The following is a 12,170-nucleotide window of genomic DNA, read 5'->3' as shown; positions in this document are numbered from 1 at the left end:
GCGCCATTTGGAAACACTGTTTTTGCTCTCCTGTGTTCTCTGCCGCCAGTACACACCCCTCGCAATGGAATTGTTTTAAGTTCAAATTAAAGTTCATACCAAGAATAATTTTGCTATTTGATTTTGAATTTTAAAACCCCGTCAGTATAAAAAGATACACAGTACCACTCAAAAGTTTGGACAGACCTACTCAATCAAGGGTTTTTCTTTATTTTTATTACTTTCTACATTGTTGAATAATAGTGAAGACATCAAAACAATGAAATAACACATATGGCATCATGTAGAATCAAAAAAAGTGTTAAGGAAATCAAAATATATTCTATATTTGAGATTCATCACATAGCCACCCCTTGCCTTGATGAAATCTTTGCACATTCTTGGCATTCTCTCAACCAGCTTTATGTGGTAGTCACCTGGAATGTATTTCAATTAACAGGTGTGCCTTGTAAAAAGTTTCTTTCCTTCTTAATGTGTTTGAGCCACTCAGTTGTGTTGTGACAAGGCCGGAGTGGTATACAGCTCAAATAAGCAAACAGAAATGACAGTTCATCATTACTTTTCATCAAGTGCTACGATGAAACTGGCTCTCATGAGGACAGCGACAGGACAGGAAGACCCAGAGTTACCTCTACTGCAGAGGATAAGTTCATTAGAGTTACCAGCCTCAGAAATCGGCAATTACTGCACCTCAAATTACAGCACAAAAAATGTTTTCAGAGTTCAAGTAACAGACATATCTCAACATCAACTGTTCAGAGGAGACTACTTGAATCAGGCCTTCATGGTAAAGTGTCTACAAAGAAACCACTACTAAAGTACCCCAATAAGAGGAAGATACTTGCTTGGGCCAAGAAACATGAGCAATGGACATTAGACCGGTGGAAATCTGTCCTTTGGTCTGCTAAGTCCACATTTTTCATATTTAGTACCAACTGCCGTGACTTTGTAAGACACAGAGTAGGTGAACAGATGATCTCCGCATGTGTGGTTCCCACCATGAAGCATGGAGAAGGTGGTATGGGGGTGCTTTACTGGTGACACTGTCTGTGATTTATTTTGAATTCAAGGCACACTTAACCAGCATGGCTACCACAGCATTCTGCAGCAATATGCCATCCCACCTGTTTTGCGCTTAGTGGGACTATCATTTATTTTCAACAGGACAATGACCCAAAACACTCCTCCAGGCTGTGTAAGGGCTACTTGACCAACAAAGATGATGGAGTGCTGCTTCAGATGACCTGGCATCCACAACCACCCGACCTCAACCCAATTGAGATGGTTTGGAATGAGTTGGACCACAGAGTGAAGGAAAAGCAGCCAACAAGTTATCAGAATATGTGGGAACTCCTTCAAGACTGTTGGAAAAGCATTCCGGGTGACAACCTGACAACTGAGTGGCTCAAACACATTAAGAAGGAAAGAAATGCCACAAATTAACTTTTAACAAGGCACACCTGTTAATTGAAATACATTCCAGGTGACTACCACATAAAGCTGGTTGAGAGAATGCCAAGAGTGTGCAAAGCTTTCATCAAGGAAAAGGATATCTACTTTGAAGAATCTAAAATGTAAAATATATTTTTGTTTAACACTTCCATGGTTACTACATGATTCTACATGTGTTTTTTCCTAGTTTTGATGTCTTCACTATTATTTGACAACGTGGAAAATTGTAAAAATAAAGAAAAACCCTTGAATGAGTTGGTGTCCAAACTTTTCAAATGGTACTGTATAAATTTTTTTTTTAGAAAAAAATCCTCAAATACCATTTTCCAACTCCTTGAGTCAGAGAGCACATAAATTAGAGCAGAGCCTACACACACACACATTCTCTACTTTCCCCCATTCAAGTCTTCTCTATTTCTTCCCCTCATCTCCTTCCTGTTTAAGTCTTTAAGTCTTTATGCTCCTCTTTCTCTCTCTGCCCAACCCCCCCCCCCCACACACACTCTCTGACCCATCTATTTCTGCCCCTCTCCCTCTGCAGAAATATAATTCCTAATTGTGAGTCCTCATCTGAGTGGAGAAATGCAGCTGAAGCACAAAATGTGTTTGATGCTGAGCAGAAATGTAGCACTAAGGTATTTTCGGTGAAGGACAATTATAGTTACACGTCCCTGATCAGTATTTTTTTTTTCTCCAATAGAGCGTTTACTTTCAACATAAAATTACAACCCCTGTCAATACACAACTGGACTCACCTGCTCCCGCTTTCGCCCGTTGTGCTATTTACAAACAAACACGTGACTGGCTCAAATGTTCTGGAGAACTACATAATGTAAAATAATTTGACAGTTGAAATGAAGAATGCAATCTGCTTTATCTCTGTATTGCACAAGTTGACTGCAGGTATTTACTTAAAACGTAGCTATAAATATAACATTGTGTTGAAAAACTTCAAGAAAATTGTTTCAACGGTATTGAAAAACCACCCCATGACTATTTCCAAATACCCCGGTATACGGTATGTAAGTTAAACTGCCCAAGCCTAGGCAGATGTCTGTCTGAGCCTCTCCTCTGTCATTAAGTGGAGGTCAGGCCAAGGACAGAGGTTGACATCAAAGCAATGCTCAACAGCAATGCTGGATGTACTAGCGGCACACAACATGAGCGCTACACTCCCTCTGGGAGCAAGCCTTTGTGTGTGTGTGTGTGTGTGTTGGTCCTGCCAATGGAGTACCTAGAAGCCACATTTATTTATGTCTCACAACCACAGAACCATCCACACAACTACACACACACACAGTTCTGGCATCACCCTCCATTAAGCCTTCAGTCTCATTGAAGTGAGCTATAGAAAGAGCACCCTGCTACTATCTGTGCGTGCATGCGTGTAGCCTCGTACTAGCTGAGCGAGTGGATTCTTCTAGATGATTTCTCAGTGAGCCTTGAGTGTGTGTCAGACCACCTTCATACAGGGCTTCACTCTATCTCTATGGCAGGAGGATTACAATGGTACTGCACAGTGGGAGACCAGACAGGAGGAACAGAGGCTAGGGCTGTGGTGACTGTATTACCGCCACACCAGCAGTCATGAGTCATGACCGCAGTAAAATTTCATGTGACCATTGAGTCATGTTAATCTCCTTTAATGCACTCTGGACATGCGTTAGTGGTATATTAAAGCTTATGGATAGCACAGGCCTACATATGAGCCCCCACCCACCCAAAAAACAGAATTAAAATATTAATTGTGCCGTTATGCAGGGTTGGGAAACTCCAGTCCTTGAGAGCCTGATTGGTGTCACTTTTTCTCCATGCTAGCAAACACAGCTGATTAATAAAATTGCATTCCAATCTGAAGATCATGATTAAGTGATTATTGGAGTCAGGTGTGTTAGCTGGTACTGGGGAAAAACTATGACACCAAATCAGTCCCTCCAGTCAAGGACTGGAATTGCCCACCCCTGCACGGTTATACAATACATAGCCTATTACGCATGGTAGAAAAACATTTTTAAAAACCTGATTTAAGATCTTTGGTACATAATTGGTCTAGCCTATATAGCAAAATTAAACAAATTCTAGTAATCACTTCTGAGTGTTGACTATTATGCATACCAGATGGACTGGTTACCTTATTCTATGCTCCAAACTTCATATCCACGAGTCTGGGAGAGAATGTATAGGCCTAGGCGATGCTTCATTGATGGTTCATTGACTGTGCAGGGTGGGCGTCTAACAGAGTAAGCCTACAATTATAGGGAATTTGGTTTTGAATTGCCTATATTTTCATAATTAATAGGCTGATACATTAACCTTTAGCTTCAGAGTATGTCACCCCTGTGCATTTCCATCTCCTCCCCTATTTCCTTCATTCCTTCCTCGAGCACGCACAGAGAAGGGCTGTCAACATTTTAATGAAATATGTTTTGTTGTGGAAACATGTTACCATCAATGTTTCCAAACAGAGTTCACTTGGTTTCCCAAATGAAGTGCTGGGTAGCTGCAGAAACAGGGTTGGAAAGGCCATGGCATACAGAGTTCGGGCAGAATATCACCTGGAGCAAGAGGCTGCATGTTCCTCAAACAGTGGTTGATGTGTGGAGTGAAATATCTGGAGTAGCCTACCGGGGATGAGTGAAAATGTAACTGTCAGGAAAGTTGTCGCCATTTGGAAAAGCCTATGGCATGGCGGATAGCCAGATAACATTGTCATGACGTTGCTATCGTTAATGTGATGACATGCTATTTATCGAATAATAACTATGTTCATTATTACGCGACTAAATTAATCGTGTAACAACTAACTCAGTAACACTTATTTTCCACCATAATTTGCAAATAAATTCATTAAAAATCCTACAATGTGATTTTCTGGATTTTTTTCTGATTTTGTCTGTCATATTTGAAGTGTTCCTATGATGAAAATTACAGGCCTCTCTCATCTTTTTAAGTGGGAGAACTTGCACAATTGGTGGCTGACTAAATACTTTTTTGCCCCACTGTACACATTATGAAAACTCTTCAAGTTACAATGTTTTTGTTATAACGTCTTTATCTAACTTTATGACATCACAAAATCGACATTTATTTTCATATTCCATCTATCATTGCTACCACCATTTTGGCTGATAAAATATAATGTCCCAAAGTCAATTTATTTGATGATTTGTAGTTTTGGGCTGTAATCTCTTCCTTGGGCACTCTAGAACTGTGATCCACTGTAACCTGATCCTCACAGGCCGGTCATGACAACATACAGTAGGCCGACTCATATTCTGTGCTTCTGAAATACATTTTCTCCATATCATAATGCTTCTTTAAACCTACCTAAAATAAATAATGGATTTATTGTGATTGCGTATATTAAATTGATTTATTAGACATCTTGAAATGTAGATGTTCTAAAGGCGCGCATCAATGGCTTGTATGTGCGGAGACCTGGAGATGCTAAACATGTTATGCATCTCACATCCCTGAAGGGTTCTGTGTCCTCCTCTATGCCACAACAAATTAATTCAGCCAGTAACCATATTACGGAAAAATTGTCATAATTGATACATGCATTTTTCAAATAACTTCTAATCCTATTTACAGTTATATTGGGCTGGATGCTGATAGGGTCAATTTGCTGAATGATCCAAGAAATGATAGTCAAAACGATTCTTGAATCGTTGGTAAATGTACAACTTTTCTCATCTGAGAAAAATATTTTGAATGTAAACCAATCAGGTTTTACACATAAGCACAGCACTATTACAGCAACCACTTAGTTGTTAATGAGCTTATTGATGAGGTTTAGACACTAAAATGAGATGTTATTGACCGGCTCGATCGGTCTCATGTAGCAAAATTTTAAATGGTTTATTTTCAATTAGATGAAAGTAAAGACTCAGAGCTAGAAAATGGTATATCATACACTACAGTTGATGAATAGTGGGAGAGTAATTTTGCTCTAAAAGTTGATACACTTTTGAGAAAATTGCCTATTTTTTGTCTACAACCATTCAGCATTGTTCACACCCTCTTAAGCTTTAAGGATTCACATGTGAGGCTATGAACTAAACAACCAAAGATATCAAGACTAAACACTGGTTTATACTACAGGTGTGTTCGTAAATTTAATCTGGAGTGCCAGAGTGTGCTCTATGTTGTCAGATTGTCCATTTGTGAATTCAGAGCCTTTCACTCGAAGTGTTCAGAGCATACACTGGGTGCTCTGGCCGAGGAGTAGCATTCTGGCTTTAACAACAGCAGTCAAGCACCCAAGCTAACTGGCTAACGTTGGCTAGCTTGCTAGCTACTTCCAGACACAAATGAGAGAACAGCTCACTGACCATTTTACACACGCTAGCAGAGCTGGTTAGGCTATGTTATTTTATCCAGAGCATTGGTGACTGCAACTGTGCTGCTGGCAACAATTTAGAGAGTGCTCTGAAATCGGAGTAGATAGCCAGAGTGAATTTACCAGCTGCGTCTATCGACAGTTGTAGCAGTGACATAATAAACATTCTACTGAAATAGTTACTTGCACAGTGAAGTCTTTTGTTCAGACAGCTAGGTAAACAATGAACCATAATCACAACTCATAACGTTACTACCCTGCATGAATCTGCAGGTAGCTAACCAACCAGGTTCAATGTTAGCTAGCTGTCTCTGAGATATGAATAATATTACTACATACACGTAACATTAGCTACCTAGCTAACAGTACACTTTAACTTGAAATGAAAATGACTTTCTGCCAAAAATTGGAACGTGTAATATCTGAAAATGGACGCTTCTCCCTCCCTGTCACGGATGCCATGGTTGCCTTTAGTTTGAAGATGTAATTCAGAGACAGGTGTTTTATACAACAGCCTTCTGTGTGTTCTCTTTTTGACTCCGTCTGCATATTCACAATCAAATGGCAGAATTTTCTCCATCTTAGCTGTCATACTCGAATTCCACTGATATCAAAATGCGGTCCACCAGAAAGTGGAGAGCAACACTTATGCAGTTTTACTACTTCATATCTTTCAAAAAAGCCACGTTAGAAAGGATTACCTACACATACTGCTCATGTTATAGACAGCAGCATGGCTGATGGCAGACCAATCCAAACCATCTCTCGGCATGTCCAGCCCACTCATTATCTCAATCAATCTAGGCTAGCAGAAAGGTTGCTGACTTTGTCCTTGGATAAACCAACTGGGCACCTAATTTAACAAAAACAAACGCATAGACTTTTTAAAATAAATAAAAATAGGTTTACGTTTAAATGGCTCTGCTGTCAAGAAGTGACACACGACATATGCCTACTTTCCTGAAAGGAGTGATAATTCCATTTTTAGCTCAATTTATAAAAACCTGTTTTTGCTTTGTCATTATGGGGTATTGTGTGTAGACTGATGAAGGAATAAAACAATTGAATCTATTTTTGAATAACGCTGTAACCTAACAAAAAATGGAAAAAGTCAAGGGGTCTGGATGCTTTTTGAAGGCACTGTATATGCTATTTCCCCGACTGTTGATCTGGCTGTGTTAAAACAACAGTCAGATTTTATCGCTATGCAGGGCTGTAGGCATAGTGTTACCATGCTCTATGTGCCAGGATTTCGAGCCTTGGGACAAGGTTACAAGCTACGTTATTTTATTCACAGTGTGAGTGAGTAGTGAGTCTCAGCCTAGTCCGACTCGACATGCCACCGCCAGGTAAAAGAAAGGGACCAGGTATCCGCATTGTCTTTGGGCAACCGAAAAGAAAAGTTAGCAGCATGACCATCCCCCCTCGGAATTTCTGTCCCACTGAGCTGGATCTTCTATCCCACTGAGCAGTGCACACTGTGAACTCAGTGGAAGACAGAAGTTCCGTGGGGGATGGAAACTGTTTGGTCAAGTAATTTACCAACTTGTATGATTCATGTCGCGTAGCAGTCTCAGTACTAGAGGCGTCGCTACAGACCTTGGTTCGATTCCAGGCTGTATCAAAGCCGGCCGTGGTTGGGAACCCCATAGGGCGGCGCACAATTGAACCAACATCGTCAGGGTTAGGGTTTGGCCGAGGTAGGCCGTCATTGTAAATAAGAATTTGGTCTTAACTGACTTGCCTGGTTAAATAAAAAATGTAGTCCTAGTTATATGTGATTGCTGAACTCACAGTAAATGTGTCCTGTAAAGTAAACTTAATTGTTCACTGTCTCTGTCTGGGTCACTGTATATATCCATGTCTGCTGTGATCGGGAGCAAGTGACAGTGAAGAGAATGATGTCAGTGCAGGCAGGGGCAGCAGCAGTGTTGATCTGCTGACTAAATATTTTTTTGCCCCACTGTACATGTAGGTAGTGGTAAAATCAGTATGCATATATATTAAACAGCTAATTGCAGCAGCGTAAAAAAGGGAGTCAATTTAAATAGCCTTGGTAGCCATTTCATTACCTGTTCAGCAGTCTCATGGCTTGTTAATGAGCCTTTTGGACCTAGACTTTGCTCTCCGACATTGCTTGCCGTGCGGCAGCAGAAAGAACAGTCTATAACTATATAACTAGGGAGGCTGGAGTCTTTGACCATTTTTAGGGCCTTCCTCTGACACTGCCTGGTATAAAGCTCCCGGATGGCAAGAAGCTTGGCCACAGTGATGTACTGGGCCATATGCACTTCCTTCTGTAGTGCCTTGCAGTCGAATGCCGAGCAGCTGCCATACCATATGCAATCTGTCAAGAGGCTCTCGATGGTGCAGCTGTATAACTTTTTTCAGTCTCCAGGGGGGGTATAAGCATTGTCATGCCCTCATCGCGACTGTCTTGATGTGTTAGGACCATGATAGTTTGGTGAAGTGTACACAAAGGAACTTGAAACTCTTAACCCGCTCCCCTACAGCCCCGTCGATATGAATGAATGCTCGGCCCTCATTCCAAAGGAGCTGTCCACGATCAAGTGACAGACAAGAAAGTGATGTCAGCGCAGACAGGTGTAGCATCAGTGTTAATCTACAGATGAGTGAGATTAACCCCTCTAGGGTATGTGGGATGCTATCGTCCCACCTGACCAAAATCCAGTGAAAGTGCAGGGCACCAAAATCAAACAACAGAAATCTCATAATTAAAATTCCTCAAACATACATGTATTTAAAGATAAACTTGTTGTTAATCCCACCACAGTGTCCGATTTCAAAAAGGCTTTACGACAAAAGCATACCATGCAATTATGTTAGGTCAGTACCTAGTCACAAAAGAACACAGCCATTTTTCCAGCCAAAGAGAGGAGACACAAAAAGCAGAAATAGAGATAAAATGAATCACTAACCTTTGAGGATCTTCATCATATGGCACTCATAGGACTTCATGTTACACAATACATGTATGTTTTGTTCGATAAAGTTAATATTTATATCCAAAAATCTCAGTTTACATTGGCGCGTTGTTATGTTTAGCCTCCAAAACATCCAGGTGAAAGTGCAGAGAGCCACGTCAATATACAGAAATACTCATCATAAATGTTGAGGAAAATACAACTGGTAAGCATGGACTTAAAGATATACTTCTCATTAATGCCACCGCTGTGACAGATTTAAAAAATATATATTTACGGAAAAAGCACACCATGGAATAATCTGAGTAAAGCGCTCAGAGACCAAAACAAGCCATACAGATTCCCGCCATGCATGTTATGGAGTCAACAAAAGTCCGAAATAGCATTGAAAATATTAACTTACCTTTGATGATCTTCATAAAAATGCACTCCCATGAATCCCAGTTCCACAATAAATGTTAGTTTTGTTCGATAATGTCCAAATACCTCCTTTTTTTTGCTCGCGCATTTAGTACAGTAATTCAAATGCGCAGGCACTAGGTCCAGACAAAGTCAAAAAAGTTATACTACAGTTTGTAGAAACATGTCAAACGATGTATATAATCAATCTTTAGGATGTTTTTATCATAAATCTTCAATAATGTTTCAACCAGAGAATTCCTTTGTCTTTAGAAAGCTAACTCTCACGGGCGTGCGCCTGACTGAGCACATGGCCTTCTGACAGACCCATGACTCAATCAGCTCTCATTCTCTCCCAATTCACAGTTGAAGCCTGAAACAAGGTTCGAAAGACTGTCAACATCTCGTGGAAGCCTTCGGAAGTGCAATATACAGACACTGTATATTGGATAGGCTAAAACTTGAAAACCTACAACCCTCAGATTTCCCACTTCCTGGTTGGATTTCTTCTCAGGTTTTTACCTGCCATGTGAGTTCTGTTATTACTCACAGACATCAATCAAACCGTTTTAGAAGCTTTGGAGTGTTTTCTTTCCAATTCTACTACTAATATGCATATCCTAGCATCTGGGCCTGAGTAGCAGGCAGTTTACTCTGGGCACACTTTTCATCCGGACGTGAAAATGCTGCCCCCTACCCCAAAGAAGTTAATTATCTAAAAATAAAACTAAAACTGTGGTCCTTGTCAAGGTGTATATTTTACTGATGTTGAAGATGGAAACAAATAATGTCTGCCTCCATCAAATTCAACCAGCCAAGTTTAGTGCAGTCTCTGTCAGCCATCTTCAGAGTCCAGCTCCTGTCTGCCTCCTAGAGATATCCAGTCTCTGTCGGCCACCCCCAGAGCCCAGCCACTGCCTGCCTTCTTCCAAGTTTAGTCCAGTCCAGTCTCTGTCAGCAGCATTCAGAGCCCAGAAAATGTCTGCCTCCATCAAAGTCCAGACCTTTAAACCACATTCAGAGCCCAGCCACTGTCTGCCTCCTAGAAAGGTCAAGTCCAGGCTCTGTCAGACACCTTCAGACTACATCAACCCTCAAGCTTTAGTAATAGTATGTCAAATATTACTCCTGGACTTATTTACAGCTTCAATGGAGACTCTCCTCTGGCACACACACACTAATGTTCTAATTTCATATTAAGGAAATGTACAGTGTTTTACGATGTGCAAATTGTTAAAGTACAAAAAGCAATGGTCTCGCTCTCTCCTTAGTTAAACTCAGACCACCCTGAACCCTAAGTGAAATATCTTGAAGCCACTTTAACTATTGTCTTAAACGACATCTGTTTGTTAGACTGAATATCAAAACTCTAAATAAACTGGAAGGTATATTTTAGCTCAGCCCCTCAAGTGCATGTTTTCCACCTGCAATCTATGTAGCCCTAACCCTAACCCTAACCCTAACTACAAAACTTGATACTCAAATGTATGATCATTTTAGTAAATTATATCCTATATAAATATTCATGTCCATCATTATACTCAGTCTTCATCTTGTCTGTCTTCTTAATATTTTCCTTTAAATACATTCATTGACGGTGACTTATCCTTCCACTTATAGTGTTTTTATACCATAAAGTCATGTCAAACTGTAGAATTGCAGGAACTATTTTATTTGTAAATATTTTTGTGCATCATTATAATAAAACGGAGTCTTCATCTGTGTCTTCTTAATATGAATAGATATGCATCTGTATTATTAAAATACAACGCAGTCTTCATATTTTGTCTTCTTAATATTTGCCTAGAAATGCCTTCATTAATGATGGTGACAACATATCCTTCCACTTATAATGTGTTTTCAAATATCCCTCCATATGCCACTCAAAATACCCCTCCCCAATATCTACACCACGATTTCACCCTTGCAGTTTTGAGTGACATAGTTTACAATAGCCCCACCCATTGATGACATAGAGATAGGTTATTTCTGATGAGCAGACAGACATAAAATAGGCTACAACCAGACAGGCAGGTCCTTATATTTTGAAGGCGGCGGCGGCGCACTCACACTCGTTCAATGTTTAACTTTTGCGCCTTTACCCCACTGTCTGGCATACCTCACCTTGTTTGACACACTTGAAGTGGACCGGGTCTTTGCAGTGTTTGATGACGGCCAGAACATCTCGGGTGGTGAGCCCAGCCACCGCTGTGCTGTTGACCTCCAGCAGCAACTCACTCTGAGCCAGCTTTCCGCTCTGGACAGCCGCTTTGCCTTGTTTCACCTCCCCGAAGTAGGGGAACTGCCCAATCTCCGCGCCCCCCTTCAGCTCGAAGCCAAATTCCCCTTCTTTGCTCCTGATGACAACCGCTTCGTGGACTTTGTTGGTCCAGTGATTTTTCTTCTTCAGGCTATTGGACATCATTGAGCTAGTATTATCAATCCGGGGTGCCTATCCCATAGTCTATGTCTCATCCCTGCCTGTGTGTGTCATGCAGGTCTCGGCTCTCACCAGCTCAGAGCTCCGAGGGTAGCTCCATCACCGACACATGCCAGGCATAGTATCCATCTAGCATGCAGCATATTAGGGTAGAGGTCTTCAGTACAGTTGGGTGGAGAACTACGCTGTCACACACACACAGGCACGACACAGGAGATAGGCTACTAGTGGGTGACCCGGATGTGAAGTCTGGAGGAGGGGAGATTAATGCTTCCAATTCAGGTTCGTAGAGGAGGGATGGAAAGTAAAAATGAAAGGATGCGCAAAGGTATGTTCTTTAGTCTGCACCACCAGATCGCTCAGAGCGCATAGACCAGCTGAGACTGATCACACACAAATTTAAAGCGAAAGCATCACTTATAAATGGCATCAAATTGTTTATTTTGTTTGCCCCCCACTGCAAGCTTTTTCCATGTATTATTATGCTATTGCAGTAGTCTAAGAGCAAAACAAGCATCGAATGTCAGTTGTCTGACTTGCCTCCAATAGGCAGAATACATTTAACATTTACATTTAAGTCATTTAGCAGACG

At 40.9% G+C, this 12,170-nt stretch overlaps 1 protein-coding gene across 1 annotated transcript in view; it reads right to left on the bottom strand.

Moving 5' to 3' along the window:
* Nucleotides 1–11,560, bottom strand: part of LOC124041030 (membrane-associated guanylate kinase, WW and PDZ domain-containing protein 2-like) — a 196,537-nt gene extending 184,977 nt beyond the window's left edge. Inside the window, exon 1 of the mRNA XM_046358192.1 lies at nucleotides 11,263–11,560. Within this exon, the coding sequence (XP_046214148.1) occupies nucleotides 11,263–11,560 (298 nt within the window). The remainder of the gene's footprint in view (nucleotides 1–11,262) is intronic.
* Nucleotides 11,561–12,170: the final 610 nt, after the last annotated feature.

The sequence above is a fragment of the Oncorhynchus gorbuscha genome, linkage group LG01, assembly GCF_021184085.1.
Source record: "Oncorhynchus gorbuscha isolate QuinsamMale2020 ecotype Even-year linkage group LG01, OgorEven_v1.0, whole genome shotgun sequence".
NCBI classification, from domain to species: Eukaryota; Metazoa; Chordata; class Actinopteri; order Salmoniformes; family Salmonidae; genus Oncorhynchus; species Oncorhynchus gorbuscha.
The sequence above is the reverse complement of the archived record's forward strand: the minus strand, read 5'-3'. Positions and strand labels throughout refer to the sequence as shown.